The 23,123-nt window shown below is 35.8% G+C and overlaps 1 protein-coding gene across 2 annotated transcripts in view; it reads left to right on the plus strand.

The window, feature by feature from the left end:
• The window catches only part of STAM (signal transducing adaptor molecule), a 74,029-nt gene that overhangs the window by 39,811 nt on the left and 11,095 nt on the right, over nt 1–23,123 (plus strand). For both annotated transcript variants that reach the window (XM_003410562.4, XM_023548888.2), the window contains exons 6-13: nt 1,380–1,470; nt 3,513–3,705; nt 4,881–4,975; nt 8,382–8,470; nt 12,560–12,647; nt 13,102–13,156; nt 13,650–13,803; nt 15,759–15,934. In XM_003410562.4, coding sequence (XP_003410610.1) covers nt 1,380–1,470; nt 3,513–3,705; nt 4,881–4,975; nt 8,382–8,470; nt 12,560–12,647; nt 13,102–13,156; nt 13,650–13,803; nt 15,759–15,934 — 941 coding nt within the window. The remainder of the gene's footprint in view (nt 1–1,379; nt 1,471–3,512; nt 3,706–4,880; nt 4,976–8,381; nt 8,471–12,559; nt 12,648–13,101; nt 13,157–13,649; nt 13,804–15,758; nt 15,935–23,123) is intronic.

Genomic DNA, 23,123 nt, shown 5'->3' on the forward strand with positions numbered 1-23,123 from the left:
CATATGTTCATTTTAATCCTCTCAGCTGCCTATGAAGTGTACAAAAAAAAAAAAAAAAACCCAAACCCATTGCCTTTGAGTCGATTCTGACTCTGGCGACCTATAGGACAGACTAGAACTGCCTCATAGGGCTTCCAAGGAGCGGCTGGTGAATTTGAACTGCCAACCTTTTGGTTAACAGCCATAGCATTTCACCACTATGCCACCAGGGTTTCTCCTATGAAGGGTAGGTGCTATTATTCTCACTTAATAGATGAGGAACTTGAGGCACAACAAGGTCAGTGTATATAAGGTCATACAACTAGAAAGTGTTGGATCTGGGGTTTGAACCCATGCCTGCCTGACTTCAAGCCTGCATTCTTACATCACTCATATGATAGTAGCTTGTTTAAAAGTGTTGCCAGAAGAACATAGAGGAGTTGGTTGGGTAAGGCAATTAGGAATTTTTCATAGAGAAAATTATAGCTGTTTATTGACTGCTGAGTTGAAGCTCCTCAGGGAAAAAGGTGAATAGAACAGAAGGAAGCAGAGTAGGGAGGCCGTAATAAGTAGAGGCGAATGTGTGTCAGAGGTGTGGAAATACAGGGATATAGACAGGTCAGCAGCTGCTAGCAGTTTCTGGTAACTGGGAGAATGGTTGGAAATGAGGCTGGCAAGCTAAGCTTGAGTCTGATTTGCCTTGATTGTTTCCTTATATACTGCCTTATTTACAAAATATGTTTAAGATAGGCTAGTTAGTTCATATATTGTCAAAGTAAACTACTTGTATCTTGGTTTACAAAATAGGATAATTTTATAAACATTTATACTGTTATGTATAATATAAATCTGGGTTCCTGAAAATAGCCTCCTGATTTTTGATCTGGAAAGAATAAAATATAACTGTTGAATAGATGGAAACCCTGGTGGCATATTGGTTAAGTGCTATGGCTGCTAACCAAAAGGTCAGCAGTTCAAATCTACCCGGCACTTCTTGGAAACTCTATGGGTAGATATTGAAAAAAAAATTTCAGCTATTTGTTTTTACAATAGTCATCTCCTTTCCTCTCCCAACCCCTTTACTGGTTTTAGAATTTTTCACAAATTAAAAAATCTCCTCTATTTAGGCTTTCTTCTCCAGATTACAGGCTGTCTACTTTTAGTTTAACAGCTTTGTACAGAGCTGGGAGAGTGAGCCTAGGCTAAGTAACAGATTGCTCTCAGGTCCCTTCCCAATTCTGCCTCTTCTTCTTTCAAAGTGGAGGCTGCTCTGCTTTGAATTCTTTCATCTTTAGAAGTCTGGTAGCTTGATGAGAAGGGTCTTGAAAGTCCTCATATCAGGCAGGGGTAGGGAAATTGAAGAACAGCTCTCACGTTTTATGTTCCTTTCTTTGTGTTAGGCTGCAGAACAAGCGAAAGCAAGCCCAGCTCTGGTAGCCAAGGATCCTGAAACTGTGGCTAACAAAAAGGAAGAAGAAGATTTAGCCAAAGGTGTGTATATTAAGTCCCTAAGGGTGAGAATAAGCTAGGTCCCTCTGATTTAATAGTTTTTTTCTTTTCCGAGACATTTAGAAATAAAATTAAGTAGGACTTTACAGCCAAAGCTGAGATCTACTTTGTTCCCCTCCTCAGTGTCATTTTCTTCTTCTCCTCCTCAGAGGTAGCCTTTATCATATGTACGTATACTTTCAGTCTAGGTTTTTGCACTATTTTTACTATGCATATATATCCATCCGGAAACCCTGGTGGTGTAGTGGTTAAAGTTCTACCGCTGCTAACCAAAAGGTCGGTAGTTCAAATCCACCAGGTGCTCCTTGGAAACTCTATGGGGCAGTTCTACTCTGTCTTACAGGGTCACTATGAGTTGGAATCAACTCGACGGCAGCAGGTTTTTTTTAATATATCCATAAACAATATAAAGTACCTTTTTGCATCCATTAAATTCTTTTTTTCATAAATAATATTATACTCTAGGTGCCATCCTATAACTTTCTTTTTTTTATTTGTGTTTAAGATCTGTTCATGATGAGACATATAAATCAGGTTTATTTTAACTACTGTATAATATTCTAGTATATTAATAAATATACTTTTATTTATCCTACTGGTGGACATTTGAGTTGTTTCTTGTTTCTAATTTCTTAACAAATAATGCTGCAGTGAATATCTTTGTATATGTTCTCTTGTGTACGTATATGTGACTTTCTCTTTTACGTGTGACTAAAAGTGGATTTGTTAGATCATAGGGTAGGTACATCTTCAACTTTGCTAAAGGATTGTGTGGTTTCTTCTTCCATCAGCAATGAATGAAAGCTTTTTTTTTTTTTAATCTTTTGACAATACTTGGTATTGTCAGAGTTTAACTTTTGGGAATATGACAGGTTTGAAATTGCATCTGATTATTTTAATTCTTATTTCCTTTATTACTGCTGAAGTGGAACACTTTTTTGTTTATTGACTATTCTGGGTTCCTCTTTGGTGAATTGCCTTTTTTGTTCCCTGAGTCTTTTTTTTTTTAAATAATGATATGTAGAAAGTCTTTATTTTGGATATTACTTTTTTTACCTGTTATTCCACTGTAGATACTTTCTCTCGGTTTTTGGCTTATACTTTAACTTTGATAGTAGTGTGTTTTATCAAAGAAAAGTTTTAAATTTTTGGTGTATTTAAAATTTTTGCTTTTCTGTTAGGGGTTTTGCTTTTGTGTCTTGTTTCAGATATTTTTCCCTACTCGAAGTTCTTAAAAAAGACTTTCCTTTATTTTTTTCTAATGGTTTTATTTCCTTCTCATTAAATCTTTTATCAGCCTAGAGCAGGGACAGGCGGAAAGAAGGGGTTGCGGTTGGGTTGAAACCAGGGTAATGAAGTATATTAAGGTTACATTGCAAGAGTCCAGGTGACACATAGTGAGAACCTGCATTGAAAGAGCGGTGGTGAAGACAGAAAGAGCAAACATAGTTGAGATCAGTTCTGAGTGATTTGTTAGGTGAGTTTTTACTGCACTTATTTCCGTATTCCAATTCTTAGACTGCATAAGAATGACCTTCGGGGCAATAAAATACAGATTTTCAGGAACTGCCTTTGATTAGTAAGCCAGCAGTGAGGTTTGGAACAGTGACTTCCCTGGTGATTTTGATTATCATTTTTGGAACTTAAGCTAGAGGAATACATTAAAAAGGTGGAAGAAAATATATCAACAGCTGAATTAAAAAAAAAAAAATTATGTATCTAAGAGTTTACATCTTTTTATTACCCAGAACAGAATAATTGGAATTTTATCCTTTTAGTAAAAAGAGTCATCATACTGTACGATATTTTTGTTTATTTTTCACTTTCAATTATGAATGAATGAGTAAAATTGACAATATGATTTTTAGTTAGTGCATTATGTCAGGATATGTCCTAGTGTCCAGCTAGATGATTGAAAAAATACTTTTGGATTCTTTGAGTTATCTTCAGATTTCTTTTTTTACTTCTTTGGATTCTTGGATATATTAGCATTTTCAGCCTTTTAATACTTATGATTTTTTCAGCTATTGAGCTGTCCCTGAAAGAACAAAGGCAACAGCCAGCCACACTTTCCAGTTTGTATCCAAGTGCATCCAGTCTCTTAACTAACCATCAGCATGAAGGTCGAAAAGTTCGTGCTATATATGACTTTGAAGCTGCTGAAGATAATGAACTTACTTTTAAAGCTGGAGAAATTATTACAGTTCTTGATGACAGGTAAAGGTTAAAATTAATATTCATATGAAAATTAAACATTCATATGGAAATATGTAACATATTACTTCTAATTTTGTATTTCACATTATTCCTGTCAAATGTAGTTACCAGATATAATAAAAAGGAAAACTGACCCAGATATTTTCTTTATGAGAGTTGGTTGCTTTGACTGTGTTATATTGCCTAGATTCTTATTTTGTAGTTTAATTTTCTCATTCCTATTAAATAGATTTTTGTCTCAGAGACCTAGTTTAATCCTTTCATTTTTGGTTCCATCTAAGAATAATACCGGTTGTTAAATTAGTTAAGAAGTTAGTATTATAGAAAATACACAGACTATGTGTATGTATTTATGGAATTTGTAAGAAACACATAAATATGTTATATATTCATATATATAACATATTTATATATATATGTGTAACATATTTATGTGTTTCATATTCATATGTATAATCCTTATAGGAAGACACTGTATCCATGTGGATCAAATTCGTTATACATGGAATTATAAATTTAGATTATTGTAGGAGAGGTCATATAGTTTTTTTTTTTTTACTATAGTTTTATGATATTTAACTTTATTGAAAATTGTTACTAGTAATGAAGTACTAAAGTTTGCATGTGGCTTTTGAAAAGAAATTGGACTAGATTTAAGGTTTCTTGAGTGGAAGAAAATGGGGTAAAGTTTGAGCTTGTTAGCTAGAAATTTCACAAAACACTGAGCATTTATTTATGCAAAAATTTTTACTGAGTGCTTACTAACTTTCCATATACAAGGTACTAGGGATACAGTGGTGAACATGGGTATACTCCTGAAAGTGTGTTCCTTGTAAACGTTTTCTGTTACATACGGTGTTTTCTGTCGTATGTGTTCTGTTGAGGGACTTGCTGAGTGTGGGGACCTTTTTGGGGGAGAGAGTTCATAGCTTTTTATTAGATTCTCTGAGTGTTTACCAGCCTTCAAAAAAATAACCGAAGAACTGTGTGTTTAATAGCTTCTTGTCTTCCCTGAGACCTCAATTCTTATTTGTGATAAAGATACATTCATGACCTCCTTCATCAGATTATTGTGAGATAATCTGGTAATAAGGTAAGTTAAACAGTATAGAGAATAAAGATTATTGAGATAAAAATCTTGATTGTAGTAAGATATTCTTTTTTATTCATCATAGCGACCCCAACTGGTGGAAAGGTGAAACCCACCAAGGCATGGGGTTATTTCCCTCTAATTTTGTGACTGCGGATCTCACTGCCGAACCAGAAATGAGTAAGTATTTTTCAGTATATCAATGGATGATAATCCATAACCCTCCTCTTAATGAAAGTTGGATAAGCTTAACTTTCTGGAGCAGTGTCTCCAAGGTGTCCTAAAAATGCAGCTCCCTAGACAGATTATTTAGCAGAAATTATCTGTCTACCAAGATTATCTTTAAATAGACTATGGACTTTTTTCTTCATCAGATGTATATAGATACCATTGCAAATCCATTGAAAAGTGTTATGAAATTCCTACATTATGTATTTTCCTTATCATCAGTTGATAAAGAGGTGACAAATGAAATGTAACCTCACAGAGGATTCTCTGTCTTCAGTGGTTAGGACCCTTTCTCTAGAGTCTAGCTCCAGGCTTGGAAGCAGTGGCCTCTAAGCGACGTAAGTGCATTCCTAAGCCCGCATGTCAGATATTCACAAGGAGCCATAGTAACTGATATTTAACTAATCATGTAGATCATTTTTTGTTTAGTTTCTAAATCTTTGCCAGCTGGGAGAAATGAACTAGAGAGGCCATGGAGGAAAAATGGCAGGCATGATAGTTGCAGGAGATGTAACTTTCAGCAGCCTATAAGTATTGGACAGATCACTGCATATCCATATAATACTGTATCTAAAGAATCGTCATGACATTGACTTCGAGTCATCAAGAAATGTTTGTCATAATCTCCCTCTGTTTAAGAAAACAGAAATATGTTCAAGTCTAGAGAGATTTTATAAGCAATTGAATTGCTTACAATTCTTAAGAGTTTTTGCATATAAATTAGTAACTACTTACTTACCTGGCAAAATATTTTGTCTTTCTACAGTAGCAGATAGAAGTGATCAACAGAAGTTTAAACCAAAGGATGCTTAGGTCTTTTTTAGTTTACAAAAATTTTAGGAAAGGGTCTTTGTTTTAGTTATCTTTTTTATCTAGCATCTAGTACTGAATCTTACCCAGAATACATCCCACATAAATATTTATAGAATGAATGATATATATAACAGTAAAGAGAAATTTTCTGTGAAAACATAAGAGCATTTCTCTTTCAAGAGAAGGCTTTAACAAACCGGAGATTACATATCTGTAATAAAATGATACCTTCTCTTAGTTATTGCCAATATGTCTTGCATCACTTTTGTAGAGACAGATTCCTGATACCCATTCTTTCAATGAAGTTCTTGTTAGAACTCAAAAACATGTTGTAGAACCCTGCTTGAGTGGAAGTACACAGTGTTTCACATTTTTAACCTGGACTGGTAGTGTTGTTTCTTTATCCTTTTTTTGGTCCTGAATAAGTTGTCGGAAAGGATGCAGTTGTCTTGGACTTTGATTCAAGATGAAGTCCAAGATCTCATGTCTTCTTTTTTTCGTCATACAATAATTTGAGTGTTCTGGTTCTCATATATTTCACTCTGAACCATCTAAAAGAGAAATATGAGCATAGGTTTATGTAATGGGGTTACAATTCTCAAGATTGGAAAAATGCTAGCATGGGCCCCATAACTTTTTTTTTTTAACGGGGAAATAGAGGCCTACTTCATTTAACCTGCCAAATAGAAATACCTGCTCTACTTAGCCTGGTTTTGTTTTGTAGATCTAGTAAAGTATTATCAAAGTCCTTTGCATTATACAATACATACATGCATACACACATATGTATATATTTGGGTTTATTTTCCTCTTTTTTTAGTTTTTTTCGTGTGGAAACTTAGATTGTTGATTTTTAAAATTTTTGTGAAAAACTGTCAAATGCAAGACAAGATTAATACAATATATAAATTATAAATACATTTTATAAGTATAAAATACAATATAAATATATTTTATATCAATATAAAAATATTATATATATATATGAATACATGTTGGTAATATTAGCCCCTATAAGAAAAAGGGCTGTAAACTTGTGCATAGTCAGTCAATTGTTAGAGTATGAAATCTGTCGTATGTTCTCTTATGGGTTGCAGCCAGTGCAGTGCTATCCCATCTTTGTACTTTGTTATGGCTTAAGATATAAAGAGCAAAAATGTCTGCTGTAGATGTCTCTTTTCCCTCCAGAGAAAATGAAATGAGCTGAAGCTTGTTTTGGTATATATATAGCTTTTTGCTTTATGATGACTTGAATGGGACAAATATATTTCTTATTTTGGAAATTAAAATATTTTCATTTTATAAGGAAACACGCAGCATAGAATACTAAAGTGATGTGACGTTTGTTTTCAGAGTAAAATCACAGTCCAGATTCCAGTATTGTGGGCCGCTAGAGCCAGATAGATAGGCATTCAAATCCAGGCTTTGCCGTTCATTAGCTAGCCGCTCCTCGGCAACTCTGTGGGGCAGTTCTTCTCTGTCCTGTAGGGTCGCTGTGAGTTGGACTCGAGTCAACGGCAGCGGGTTTGGTTTTTTTGGTTTTTGTTTAAGAGCTTTTAATTTTCATAAGGCACTGTTAACCTCATCTATGATATGGACGTATCTCATAGGATTGTTCTGGGTGTCTTTGAGAAATATAATACTTCATCAGGCATATTTAATAGTTAAATGAATATTATTTCCCCTCCTTAATTCTTCCTGTCTCCCATCTCCCTTTCCATCTTGGTTTTTAATATTTTTGTGAATACTGACCTCATTAGAGTGAAAAGTAGTCTTTACCCAGAAAGCGAGTTCATTCCTTTAAAGCTATATATGCCTTTCAGTATTGTTTTGGAGAAAGTTAATTGCTGCATTAATAATTTATATTTGTTAATTAATGTTATATTAAATAATATTTAAAGATTGGCATGGTGAGCAATCTAGACGGTCAATCGTTTGTCGATCCTCTAATCACTTTTTCATCACAAAGTATAAGTTAGCTAGAAAATGCAGACTGTTTTAGTGGAAAATTCAGATCCCTGCCAAGGGCACTTGCGAAGTTCTCCACTGGCCTGGATGTCGTTCTCACAGGAAAAAGTCTATGAGTGATATGTCAGGAAATACATAATTAATTTTCTAGCTTATTACATTAAAAGTAGCATGATTTTTTGATCAAATGAGATTTCTCTTTGAGAGGCTGGTAATTTTAAAAGAGTATTTATTTTACATTATAGAGTTTATTTATGCCGTTGCAAAACTTTGCTGTCTGTCTACTAATTAACTCAACTCTGATATATGGTAGGTAATTAATCTTTGTTTCAGAAATTTTATTTTTAATGAATTATCTATTATGAAAAAATGTCTTTAGAGGAGAAAATTAAGAAATTTTGACAGACTTTCATAAAGTAATATTCTATTATTATTGCCTAAATCTATAACCCAAATATTCCCTAAACTGAGTCTCTCAACTTGGTAGGAATATAAGAAAAAGTCAGATTCTTTCTTGAAACTTACAGTGTTTTGAAATTAAATTTTAAATTTATTATAAATGTTACATATTTTATAGTTAAAACAGAGAAGAAGACGGTACAATTTAGTGATGATGTTCAGATAGAGACAATAGAGCCAGAGCCGGAACCAGCCTTTATTGATGAAGTAAGTACTTCCTTGGTGATAGCAGTTGTTATTTTCTATTGAATTGAATTGTTTTTCTTGTCTTCTTAAAAAAAATTGATTATTTGAATAATGCATGTATTTTTTTGTTGTCGTAAGAGTTCATACACTACAGACTAAGCAAAGATTCTTCCTGAAAGTTCCATTCCAGCCCCATTCTTCTTACCATCATGTTTAATTCTTTCTCATTATTGTAGTAATATCCTGCTTACTATTCCACAGAATGGATGTATCATAATTATTTTATCAACGGACACTTAGGCTGTTTCCAGGGTTCCAGGGTTTATTTTTGCTATTACGAACAGTATTGTAGTGGCAGTTTTTTTTTTTTTTTTCTTTTTTGGAGCATCTATCTTTGTGTTTCTTTAGAGTAGATACCCAGGAGTGGAATCACTGACTTAGAGGGACTTTGCACCTTCCGTTTAATAGATACTGCCAGTTTGTTCACCAAAATGGGAATTCACACTCCCATCAATATTATGTGAAAGTACCTGTTTCCTCATATACTCAACAGTGGATATTAAGATTGCGTGCACATTACTCAGGGAGTGATAGATCGCTATCTGTTGAAAGAATAAAATGAATTCCTGTTCCTAAAACTAAAAAAAAAAAAAAAAAAAATTTTTTTTTTTTTTAAAGTGCCACTAAATTAATTGTACATAAACCATTTCATAAAAGCAATGCTAATATGCTGAATTTTATTGGAAGTAACTCATGGTTCCTTCTTGGATTGAACACATTCTAGTATTTGGGAAAAAGCTTATGCTAATTTTTATGATAAATATCTTCATATGTCAATGCTACATTCGTAACAATGATATATATTTTCAGTGATTATGCCTGAAAATACAGTGTCAACTTGGGACAACTCAAATCATACTTTTTAGAGCTAGACAGTAGTACCTAAACTTATATTATTGGGAGTTCAAACTTTTGATTAAGTTAATTTATTCTATTTACTTAAACTTTTCAGAAATTTCTGCTGTTATTTATATAAAAAGTAAAAGATTAAAACTAGTTAACTTTTCTAGCTTTAAGCATGTTTGTGTTTGTCTTTTTAACTCATAATCATTAATGGTTTGCTTTTTCTAAGTAACAATACCTGTATTGAATTAATAGTACACCATTAAATTATAGAACTAGCAAACCATCCAGAATTTTCTGAGTCTTAACATTGTATAAATCAGGGATCATGAGCTATGATGCAGGCCATATTTGGCCCATTGCCTGTTTTGTAAGTAAAATTTTATTGGAACACAGCCATGCTTGTTTACATATTGTCAATGGCTGCTTTTGCGCCACAGTGGCAGCTTTGAGTAGTTGCAACAGAGACAGTATGGACCTCAAAACCTAAAACATTTACTATATGGCCCTTACAGAAGAGGTTTGCTGACCTGGAGTATAGATCATTTTAAGAAAATTTTTTAAGTCTATAAGTACTGTTTTCTAAAATTCACTTCCTGACATCGCTTGTCATTTCCTTTCTTTACAGAAAAAGGGATTACTCCTTAACATCCTGAACTTTACTGTGGTGTATTGATACCGAGTATTTAAATTTCCATGGGCAATTTCAAATATTGGTGTTGGTATTAAGAAAGTAATGGCTCTAATGATTGGGTAGCATAACTCAGGATGGTTTCATATTTTTTGCTATCAACAAAATAGGAGGACCAAAATGAGTTCTCATCTAGTAGATCCTTAAAAGTAATTTTTAGTGACAAGTCAGTGTGATTTCTGGCATAAAACTCAGAAGATACTCAAAGAATTGAGTGATACTGCTGTAACAAAACTCATTTACTTAATTGTATAAAACACTGTTTCTGAACACGTTTATCTGTAAAAACAAACAATAGGAATAGAATTGATACTATACACTGGTTATTTTTCAAAATTTGAAGTTCAGTTTTGTTTTTTTTTTGACTCATTAGGCATCATTAACTCATCCAGGTGCTTTTTTCTAACATTTTGAGCATTATCATCAATTTCTATGCATATTTTTATTACAAAGAAATTTGATAATCAGTAGAAGACCTTCAAGTATATTACATTAGGATAATACTCTGTAAAGGAAATCGAATGGAAATATGATAAGGCCAAGGAGAAACATGAACCATTTGAAATTCCTGACAGATTGCTCGTTGTATTTTTTAAATAGTAATGGTGGGTACAAATTGCTGTGGTGTTTGAATTCCTTTGGATTGTTTAAGAGTGTGTTTAAAAGACGTTTATTTTAAAATGTTAATATTTCAAGTGCTGTAAATTATATTCTTTGTAACATTTTACCCTATTAATGAAAAGTGTGAGGTCATTTTTAAAGTTTGGGTGGTGGTCTTTAGGTTTATAGCATTCGTTTAGAGGAGACAGGAGTAGAAGGTTTGAAGACTACTCTAGAGCAACAGACTCTAGAGACTGCAAAGAGCCAAGGAGTTCAACTGGGTCAGGGAAAGCTGTGTTTGGTCGATTGCATTACATAAGAAAATGCATGTAGAGTCAGACAGGTGGTCTATCCAGAAACCCTATCTCTGCCAGTAAATAATTTGAAATAGGGCGTAGTATTTCATAAACAAACAAAACAAAAATTATCCAAGTGTTAGTTGACTCTCACTCTTATCATATTTTTTGTTGTTGCAAATTCTTGCTGACATGTGTCCTTCCTTTTTTTAGACTACTTAAAATGAAAACTATGAATCTTTTATATTGAAAATAGTATCCATTTCAAAATGCAGAATTCTTTTGACTTGGGAAATGTTTTTTTAATACTTATTAAAAATTTGATGAATTCATCTCTCCAGTTTTGTTTGGTTTTAAATGACTGCTTTGCTTAGAAGTTGGTAGTCTAAATTGCTTACCCTGTGTACTTATGTATTACAATAGCGTAACCATGTGTAATTAATTTAGTATAGCCATCCCTCGGTATCCTTGGGGGATTGATTCCAGGACCCCTGCAGTTACCAAAATCCTCAGATGCTTAAGTCCCTTATATAAAATGGTGTAGTATTTGCATATAATCTATGCACATTCTCTTGTATACTTTAAATCATCTCTAGATTACTTATAATACCTATCACAATGTAAATACTATGTAAGTAGTTGCTATACAGTACTGTATTGTTTAGGGAATAATGACAAGATGCTAGATGAACAATGCTCGAACAAGTGCTGGAAAGAGACTGAGAATCTGAAATGGCAGGAGGCTACAGCGGGGGATGCCTACACATCATTTCATTCACGTGGATTCAGTGTAGTGCTTGGTGCTCGGCAAATTCAAATTTTGATTTTTGGAACTTTCTTTTTTTCCCCCAAATATTTTTGATTCGCGGTTGGTTGAATCCGTGGATTCAGAACCTGCTGATGCGGAGGGGCGACTAGTATGCTTTGGTATACTAGATCTATATTTTGATTCTTAGAAACATACATATAAATACATACGATGTGATGGTTTCATTAGTTCTGTTGGTCCTTAAACAGAAGAGTCTCTGAAGTAGATGTGAATCATTGATTTGAAATACCTTCCAGCTTAAAAAAAAAAAAACTTTATTTTTTTCTCACATACGAAGAAAGAGAAACCACGAGTCTTTTTTTTTCCCTTTGTGACAAACTGAGGCACTGGTGGAAAGAAAATGTAGAATGGCCCCACTTAGAAGGAGAACAGCTGTAATGTAGCAGAGTTATGACTTCTAAAACAGCTGTTGTATTCACCATGATGGAGGAGAAGTAATAGCTGAGTTGTTAGTCATAAGTGCTGCCATCTTGAGAGGGTTGTTACACCTGTCTGTGTGGCAAGGGTACAGTTGCTTCCAGAGTTCACCGAAATCCACTAGCATGACACAGGAGGTTGAAGAACCCATATGTTATAAGTGTAAATGCGGCTCTATTTTTTCTTATTTTAGAGGATCTCTGTTAGCAGTTTCAAAAATAAGTAGGAAGAGCTTTCAAGCCTACTAAAGAGAATACGTGGATATTAAATATATAAAAAGAAAATTGGAGTCTCCGTAACTATGAATTGCAGAAATTCTCTGTTCATTTCATAAGGGTTTGTTGTTTTTTATATTAACTATTTTACTTTCGTAGGATAAAATGGACCAGTTGTTACAGATGTTGCAAAGTACAGATCCCAGTGATGATCAACCAGATTTACCGGAGTTACTTCATCTAGAAGGTAAACCTTGTTTTCCCTTTATCTTGGAATCAGAAAACAGGGGTTACATCTAGTGTTCTGTTACAGAGTGGTTTTATATTTAAATACAATTGAGAAAAATATAAAAAAATAAACTACATTTCTCACTTTTCCTTGACCCAATTTCATTTTTATATGCAGTTTAAACCTTTGGTGGAATTTGAATTCTTACACTTTTTTGTCCAAATTAAATATTTTACTCAACATTTTAGGGCCCTGTAATGGTATTTCTAGATTTTGAGATCAGTATTTTAGATTAAGTTGTCACTGACTTAAACATTAAGAAAATCAATCTTAGGTCCTGTGGACTGAGATTAATTAATATAACTTTTTATTACTCTGAATTAAGACCTTTATTCCTTAGATTGTATGACTGTTGAAGGTTTGCTTTCTCTTGCTGTGTTTTCTTACATTCCTTCAATTGTTGTCATCTTAGCAATGTGTCACCAGATGGGACCTCTCATTGATGAAAAGCTGGAAGATATTGATAGGTAACAGAACGTGTGCTGAGTTATGTTGCATACTTTCTTCCCTGAAGTTCTTTCTGCATAATGGGATGTATCTGCCTTTTTTTTTTTTTTTTTTTTGTAAAGATAAGCCAAGGGAACTAATATTGGTTCGCTTGTTCCTGTCTGTGCTTTGACTCATCAGGGCTTGGCGAATGTAATCACCTTTGCTAATGTGGCAGTACTAAACCCAGTGCTAGTGCCCACAGATGCCCCTGTCTCTTAGTAACTAGGGAAGCCTGAATATTTCAAGGTACAGTGAATTGTAATAAGCTAGAGTTTTCCCAGCGCAGTGCCTAAACCTTAAAGAGGTTTGGTTGTCTCGGGGCTACAATACAGGGTATTCTCTGCCGCAAAGTTAGTATTTTAATAATGTTTGGTGTTGTCACTTTTACAATTTTTGGTATTTTAATTTCTTATTATTTAGAACATTGTATCATATAAATAACTGTTGAAAATTACTGTATAAATGTTTCAGAAAACATTCAGAACTCTCAGAACTTAATGTAAAAGTGATGGAAGCGCTTTCGTTGTATACCAAGTTAATGAACGAAGACCCAATGTATTCCATGTATGCAAAGTTACAGAATCAGCAGTATTATATGCAGTCATCTGGTGTTTCTGGTTCTCAGGTAAGCCTTTAGGAAGTCCGGTGTACCCTTCTACATTTGAGATTACTTGTCATAACTTTGTTTTTATGAAATGTGAAACTTCCTAAAAGTAATATTTAGAATGAAAATAAAGTTTAAAAGAATTTTTTACTCAACAAATAAAATGCACGATAAGCTAAGTAGATCCATGGTTGGGTTTTTTTTGTTTTTGTTTTTGTCCAGGGGTATACATCAAAATCTCACCTATTGAATCAGTCTTCAGGGGTGAAGCCCAAGTATCTGTGTATTTTAAAAGAGTCATAGCTAATTATCTGCTTAAGAGTACAGTTTTTGTCTCTTTGAGTAGAATTTCTAATTATTACTAAATTCTTCTGAGTGTCTGTGGTTTTTTAGTGAGCTGCATTAGCCTGGAATTTTTTTCCCCTCCTGTGTGAGAATGCATGTAATGCAACGTGGAGCCTTTTTTCTCTATTCACCTTAAGCATTTATTGCAAGAGCCCTTTTCCTACAAACTCAGTAACTTCAGTTTATAGGACGTAATTAGCCAGACATTCTGTTTTATCCATGCACAGTGGCCACAGACATTATCAGAATATTTTTTTAATTGACCCATGCTGTATTAGCTTCTTTCTCTAAAATGGAGGCCAGAACCCTGGAGATGAGCAGCCAGGCTTGAGACACCTGGAACTAGGATAACACCTGCTCAACGATCTTGATTACCAGTTTGTGCAAAACAAAACAACTTTGTATTTAATTTGAGAGGTACAGTAAAGTACAGTTAGGAGCTCTGGTTTGGATGTGTTTATAATGAAGACCTTTGAATTCTGGTGTATGGTGTGTCACAGAGTTTAACAGAAGTGCTACAGTAAGTGTTGTACTTGTTTCCTGGTAATAGTGTTACTCTCTTGACCCATGGTAACAGCCTTAGTACATAGACAATGGGGTTCTGTTTTTTAAACGTGTGAAGCGAAAGAATCTAATGAATACTGTAGAAAATTAGGATGTTGTATGTGTTTAAGGTTTTGGGCATTTAAGAATTCAATCTCTTTAAAAAAAAAAATACTTTTTTTTTTTTTTTTTTTTATGGTTACAGGAGCAGGCAAACTGTGGCCTGAGGGACAAATCCAGCCTGTCTCCTGATTTTATAAATAAAGTTATTTTTGGAACATAGCCACAGGAATCCTTTAAACACATTGTCTATGGCTGCTTTCTATAGCAGCAAAGTTGGATAGTTGTGCCAGATATGGCCAACAAAGCCTAAAATAGTTACTGTCTGGCCCTTTACAAAAAAAAGTTTGCTGACCTCAGCTTTAGAAAGTTTATTTGCTTTATGTTCGATAAACTGCAGGTAAGGAAATGTAAATTGTATCCACAGGTAAACGTAGCCTATTGATATAAAACAATGAATTCAAATACACTACTTAACCATTCTTTGGAGCCCTAGTGGCGCAGTGGTTAAGAGCTCAGCTGCTAACCAAAAAGTCAGCACTTTGAATCCACCAGCCGTTCCTTGGAAGCCCTGTGGGGTATTCTGCTCTGTCCCATACAGAGTTACTATGAGTTGGGATCCATTTGATGGCAATGGGTTTTTTTTTTTTTTTTGGAACCATTCTTTACAATTCCTTTTAGAGAGGTACTTGAAATATCAACATCAAAGTAGAGACTATATTAGCACAAAATTTCAAGAGGATTTCCTTTACCACTTCTGTATGGAAGTAAACATGAGTTTGGCTAAATTTACCTGAGAAAAAAAGTTATCAGAAGCCCACTTCACTGGCAAATGTTTAAATGCCTGTCAATAGAAGTGATTTAAAAAAAAAAACAAAAACCTAAAATTCCAGAGATGTAATTGTTCTTTTTGTAATTGAATGCTTCTAGAAAGAAAATTTGGTATGCCAATTAAAATTTTAATAACATTGGCTTGTAAGAAAATAATCTGTTTCTTCTCTGATGCGTTTTATCCTTAACTGTTCTAGGTATATCCAGGGCCTCCGCAAAGTGGTGCCTACCTGGTTACAGGGAATGCACAGATGAGCCATCTCCAGAACTACAGTCTTCCCCCAGAGCAACTGTCTTCTCTCAGCCAAGGAGCCGTTCCATCACCCGCAAACCCAGCCCTTCCTAGTCAGCAGGCTCAGACTTCTTATCCTAAGTAATTTGATTACTGACTATTGTTTAGAGTTACTGCTAATTGAAACTCTAAAGTGCTGCCTGATCATCTGTAACTATAAGAATAGGATAAGAAAAAACAGTGCTTGTAGATGCCACTGTTGCCAGATAGCCCTATGTGTGATGATGAGTGGATTCTATAGGAACGCCTGAGGTATTTCAGCACTAGCCAGTAAGCCACTTCTCTGTTTCACTGACTCACTAACCAGCTCTCTTGTTTTTATATTCCTACCATAAGGTTTCATGGTTTTGCTTTTATTTGAATCTGTAATGATATTTGATAAAGACTGTAATGAAACTTAAATTTGATAACTGTAATTTATAATTTTCCCACAAATTTGATATAAAATCTAAATTTTTAAAAGTGTGCTTTAAGTGAAAGTTTACAGCTCAAGTAAATTTTTCATACAAAAATTTATACGCACATTATTATATTATCCTAGTTGCTGTCCCTATAATGTCAGCACACTCCTCCTTTCCACCCTGGATTTCCCGTGTCCGTTTAACCAACTCTTGTCCCTTTGTGCCCTCTCATCTCCCCTCCAAACAGAAGCTGCTTATTTAGTCTCATGTATCTCCTTGAACTAAGAAGCATAGTCTTCATGTGTATCATTTTATGTCTTATCCCAATTATAGTACAGTCTAATCTTTGTCTGAAGAGTAGGCTTCAGGATTGGTTTTAGTTCTGGGTTAACAAAGAGTCCAGGAGCCATGTCTGGTGTTTTTATGTGAATTAAGTTCTGCACCCCACTTTTCTCCTGCTCCATCAGGGACTCTCTGTTATGTTCCTTGTCAGGGTGGTCATTGGTGGTAGCCGGGCACCCCCTGGTTCTTCTGGTCTCAGGCTGATGGAGGCTCTGGTTTATATGGCCCTTTTTATCTCTTTGGCTCATATTTTCCTTGTGTTTTTGGTGTTCTTCATTTTTCTCTGCTCCGGGTGGGTTGGTATCAATTGATGCATCTTAGATGGCCACTTGCTAGCTTTTAAGACCCCAGAAGCCACTCACCAAAGTTGGTGGCAGGACATTTTCTTAAAAAACTTTGTTATGCCAGTTGACCTAGATGTTCCCTGAAACCATTGTCCCTGGACCCCCACCCCTACTGCTCTGTCCCTGGAAGTGTTTGGTTGTATTCAGGAAACTTCTTAGCTTTGGTTTAGCCCAGTTGTATTGACTTCCCCTGTATTGTGTGTTGTCCTTCCCTTCAGCTAAAATAATTCTTGTCTGCTATCTAGTTAGTGAATACTCCTCTCCCTCCCTTTCCACCCTCTTAACCATCAAAGAATGTTTTCTTCTGTATTTAAACCTTTTCTTGAGTTCTTATAATAGTAGTCTCACACAGTGTTTGTCCTTTTACGACTGACTAATTTCACTGAGCGTAATGCCTTACAGATTCATCCATGTTATCAGATGTTTCATGGATTCATCATTGTTCTTTATCGTTGCGTGGTATTCCATTGTGTGAATATACCATAATTTGTTTATCCATTCATCCATTGATGGGCACCTAGGCTTTTCCATCTTTTTGCTATTGTGAACAGTGCTGCAGTAAACATGGGTGTGTATGTATTGATTTGTGTGAGGGCTTTTGTTTCTCTCAGATATATTCCAAGGAGTGGGATTGCTGGATCGTATGGTACTTCTATTTGTAACTTTTGAGGGAAGCACCAAATCATTTTCCAAAGTGGTTGTACCATTTTACGTTCCCACCAGCAATGTATAAGTGTTCCAGTCTCTCCACAACCTCTCCAACATTTATTATTTTGTATTTTTTGGATTAATGCTAGCTTTGTTGGGGTGAGATGATATCTCATTATACTTTCGATGTGCATTTCTCTAATGACTAATGATTGTGAGCATTTCTTTATGTATCTGTTAGCCACCTGAATGTCTTCTTTGGTGAAGTAGCTGTTCACATCCTTTGTCCATTTTTTAATTGGGTTATTTGTCTTTTTGTTGTTGAGGTGTTGCAGTATCTTGTAGATTTTAGAGATCAGACTCTGATCGGATATGTCATTGCCAAAAATTTTTTTGCAGTCTGTAGGTTGTCTTTTTACTCTTTTGGTGAAATCTCATGATGAATATAAGTTTCATTTTTTAGGAGCTCCCAGTTATCTAATTTCTCTTCTGGTGTTTGTGCGTTATTAGTAATGTTTTGTATTTTGTTTATGCCGTGTATTAGGCCTCCTAGCGTTGTCCCTATTTTTTCTCCCGTGATCTTTATTGTTTTGGATTTTATGTTTAGGTCTTTGATCCATCTTGAGTTAGTTTTTTTGCATGGTGTGAGGCATGGTTCTTGTTTCATTTTTTTGCAGATGGATATCCAGTTATGCCAGCACCATTTGTTAAAGAGACTGTCTTTTCCCCATTTAATGGATATTGGGCCATTGTCAAATATCAGCTCACGGGTGGATGAATTTATGTCTGGATTCTCAATTCTGTTTCATTGGTCTATATATCTGCTGTTGTACCAGTACTAGGCTGTTTTGACTATTGTGGCAGTATAATAGTTTCTAAAACCAGGTGATGTGAGGCCTCCCACTTTATACTTCTTTGGTAATGCTTTACTTATCCAGGGCCTTTCCATATGAAGTTGGTGATTTGTTTCTCCCTGTCATTCAAAAATGTTGGAATTTGGATTGGGTTTGCATTGTATCTGTAAATTACTTTGGGTAGAACTGACGTTTTCACAATGTTGAGTCTTCCTATCCACGAGCAAGGTATGTTTTTCCACTTATGTTGGTCTCTTTTGGTTTCTTGCAGTAGCATCTTGTTGTTTTCTTTGTATAGGTCTTTTATGTCTCTGGTTAGGTTTATTCCTAAGTATTTTATCTTCTTGGGATCTATTGTAAGTGGCATTGAACTTCTTCAAAGTTCTCTTTGTTGGTATAGAGGAATCCAACGGATAAAATGTAAATTTTTTGTTATTTTTTGCACTGTATACTTCTGGGCTGTCTTTTAAAGACAAATAGTTCCTTTTTGCCTTATGTTGGAATTGAGTTTATATTGCAAGAAGGTCCACCAGTAGAAAACAGAAAGTGCAAGCAGCTATATGTCCCTGTGATTCATGAGGCAAGTAGCTGAATATGAGATGATAGAGGCTCAGTTTTTTTTTTTTTTGTCATTTACTTAGATTATTCTCTATCATGTAGTTAAGCCCCAGTGGCACAGTGGTTTAGTGCTCAGCTGCTAACCGAAAGATTGGCGGTTCAAGCCCACCAGCCACTCCATGGGAGAAAGATGTGGCAGTCTGCTTCCATAAAGATTACAGCCTTGGAAACCCTGTGGCCAGTTCTATTCTGTCCTATAGGGTCACTGTGAGTCGGAATCGACTTGACAACAACAGGTTTTGTTTTGGTTTTATCATGTTGTTAAATGCTTATTAATTATGTAAATGCCTTTTCTGATTTCAAAGAGACAGTAAACTAAAGCCTTCCCCTTGAAGCAAAAAAGGGTAGTTTTTAAGGGTTCACTAGCACGTATTCTGAATAATAGTGGTATTAACTGATCTTCCTTGTAGGTGTATGGATATTATCATATCACTGACAATGTTGTACTTCAGGATAGATCTTGAAGCGTTCTTTTTGACGATGAATGCAACACCATTCCTCTTCAAGTTGTCATTCCCAGCTTAGTAGACTATATGATTGTCCAATTGAAAAGGGCAGATACCAGTCCATTTCAGCTTACTAATGCCTAGGATATCAATGTTTATGCGTTCCATTTCATTTTTGACGATTTCCAATTTTCCTAGATTCATACTCCGTACGTTCCAGGCTCTGATTATTAATGGATGTTTGCAGCTGTTTCTTCTCATTTTGAGTCGTGCCACATCAGCGAATGAAGGTCCTGAAAGCTCTACTCAATCCACGTCATTAAGGTCACCTCTACTTTGAGGAGGCAGCTCTTCCCCAGTCATCTTTTCACTGCCTTCCAACCTGGGGGGCTTATCTTCCAGCACTATATCAATGTTCTGCTGTTATTCATAAGGTTTTTATCAGCTGCTGCAGTCTGAAATTGATTGAACATGCAATCAAGATGCATTGATAATTACTGGCGATTGGAATGCGAAAGTTGGAAACAAAGAAGAAGGATCAGTAGTTGGAAAATATGGCCTTGGTGATAGAAACAATGCTGGAGATCAAATGATAGAATTTTGCAAGACCAACAACTTCTTCATTGCAAATACCTTCTTTTACCAACATAAACTGCGACTATACACATGGACCCCGCTAGATGGAACACAGAGAAATCAGATTGACTACATCTGTGGAAAGAGACAATGGAAAAGCTCAATATTATCAGCCAGAACACAGCCAGGGGCCGATTGTGGAACAGACCATCAGTTGCTCATGTGCAAGTTCAAGCCGAAACTGAAGAAAACCAGAGCAAGTCCATGAGAGCCAAAATATGACCTTGAGTATATTCCATTTGAATTTAGAGACCATCTGAAGAATAGATTTGATGCATTGAACACTAGTGACCGAAGACTGGACGAGTTGTGGAATGACATCAAGGACATCATCCATGAAGAAAGCAAGAGGTCATTGAAAAGACAGGAGAGAAAGAAAAGACCAAGATGGATGTCAGAGGAGACTCTGAAACTTGCTCTTGAGCATCGAGCAGCTAAAGCAAAAGGAAGAACTGATGAAGTAAAAGAACTGAACAGAAGATTTCAAAGGGCCTCTCGAGAAGATGAAGTAAAGTATTATAATGACAAGTGCAAAGAGCTGGAGATGGAAAACCAAAAGGGAAGAACACACTTGGTGTTTCTCAAGCTGAAAGAACTGAAGAAAAAAATTCAAGCCTTGAGTTGCAATAGTGAAGGATTCCATGGGGAAAATATTAAATGATGCAGGAAGCATCAAAAGAAGATGGAAAGAATACACAGAGTCATTATGCCAAAAAGAATTAGTCAATGTTCAACCATTTGAAGAGATTGCATATGATCAGGAGCTGATGGTACTGAAGAAAGAAGTCCAAGCTGCTCTGAAGGCACTGGCAAAAGACAAGGCTTCAGGAATTGATGGAATATCAATTGAGATGTTTCAACAAACAGATGCAATGCTGGAGGTACTCACTTGTCTGTGCCAAGAAATATGGAAGACAGCTTCCTGGCCAACTGACTGGAAGACATCCATATTTATGCCTATTCCCAAGAAAGGTGATCCAACTGAATGTGGAAATTATAGAGCAATATCATAAATATCGCACACAAGTGAAATTTTGCTGAAGATCGTTCAAAACCGGCTGCAGCATTATATCGACAGGGAACTGCCAGAAATTCAGGCTGGTTTCGGAAGAGGACCTGGAACCAGGGATATCATTGCTGATGTCAGATGGATCCTGGCTGAAAGCAGAGAATACCAGAAGGATGTTTACCTGTGTTTTATTGACTATGCAAAGGCATTCGACTGTATGGGTCATAACAAATTATGGGTAACATTGCGGAGAATGGCAATTCCAGAACACTTAACTGTGCTCATGAGGAACCTTTACATAGATCAAGAGGCAGTTGTTCAGACAGAACAAGAAGATACTGATTGGTTTAAAGTCAGGAAAGGTGTGAGTCAGGGTTGTATCCTTTCACCATACCTATTCAATCTGTATGCTGAGCAAATAATCTGAGAAGCTGGACTATATGAAGAAGAACAGGGCATCAGAATTGGAGGAAGACTTATTAACAACCTGCATTATGCAGGTGACACAACCTTGCTTGCTGAAAGTGAAGAGGACTTGAAGCACTTACTAATGAAGATCAAAGACCACAGCCTTCAGTATGGATTGCAGCTCGACATCAAGAAAACAAAAATCCTCACAACTGGACCAATGAGCAACATCATGATAAACGGAGAAAAGACTGAAGTTGTCAAGGATTTCATTTTGACTTGGATCCACAATCAACAGCCATGGAAGCAACAGTCAAGAAATCAAAAGACGCATTGCATTGGCCAAATCTGCTGCAAAGAACCTCTTTAAAGTGTTGAAGAGCAAAGATGTCACCTTGAAGACTAAGGTGCACCTGACCCAAGCCATGGTATTTTCAACTGCATCATATGCATGTGAAAGCTAGACGATGAATAAGGAAGACCGAAGAAGAATTGATGCCATTGAATTGTGGTGTTGGCAAAGAATATTGAATATACCATGGACAGCCAAAAGAACGAACAAATCTGTCTTGGAAGAAGTGTGGCCAGAATGCTCCTTAGAGGCAAGGATGGCGAGACTGCGTCGTACACACTTTGGACATATTGTCAGGAGGGATGAGTCCCTGGAGAGGGACATCATGCTTGGCAGAGTACAGGGTCAGTGGAAAAGAGGAAGACCCTCAGCGAGGTAGATTGACACAGTGGCTGCAACAATGAGCTCAAACATAACAATGATTGTGAGGATGGCGCAGGACCGGGCAGTGTTTTGTTCTGTTGTGCATAGCGTTTCTATGAGTCAGAACGGACTTGATGGCACCTAACAACAACAACACAACAGAACGTATTCTAGAAGTTATGATACTCTGACTTGCAACGGAAGTTTCTAGGTGGCACAATTTCCAGAACTTTTCCATTGGTGTTGGAGTTGCCAGGAGTGCTCCTATAGTGCTCTCACTACTATATTATTAATCGTCAAAGAGTCACACTTTGGAGATGCTTGGGAATTTTTACGCATTATTCTGTTACCACATCTAGTATCCTGTAGTGATCTTAAGATGGAGGGTAATGGAGAGGCCCACTGTAGCATCAAGAAGATGGACTCTCCCTACTGTGTTATGTAGCTGAGGAAGAAATGTTAGATGTAGCTTTCTCTGTCCCGGAGCTTTTTTTCCCTAAAGTCGAAATCTGGTGAAAATGAATACTGTTATATGGAAAATAAGCAGGTAGGGAGCAGCTATACTAAGAGGGGTTGTTTTAGAACTAGAATCAAAGTAGATAGAGGTAGGTATTACTGAGAAGTCAGCCACTGCTCACCAGGAACCCCTTAGATATTTTATCATTAGCCAGAAATGCCATCTCCTTCCCTGCTAGTCCTCTATTTTACTGTGTCACATACTGCTCTAAATATCTTGTTAGAGGGAGGAGATTGGAACCCTACTTGAAACCCGTTCTTAAAGCTCAGGACCTTTGGGAATTGTCCTTGTAAAGGAGATAATACGTTGATATTGTAAAATGAGATAACTGT

Source organism: Loxodonta africana, chromosome 4 (genome assembly GCF_030014295.1).
Source record: "Loxodonta africana isolate mLoxAfr1 chromosome 4, mLoxAfr1.hap2, whole genome shotgun sequence".
Classification (NCBI taxonomy): domain Eukaryota; kingdom Metazoa; phylum Chordata; class Mammalia; order Proboscidea; family Elephantidae; genus Loxodonta; species Loxodonta africana.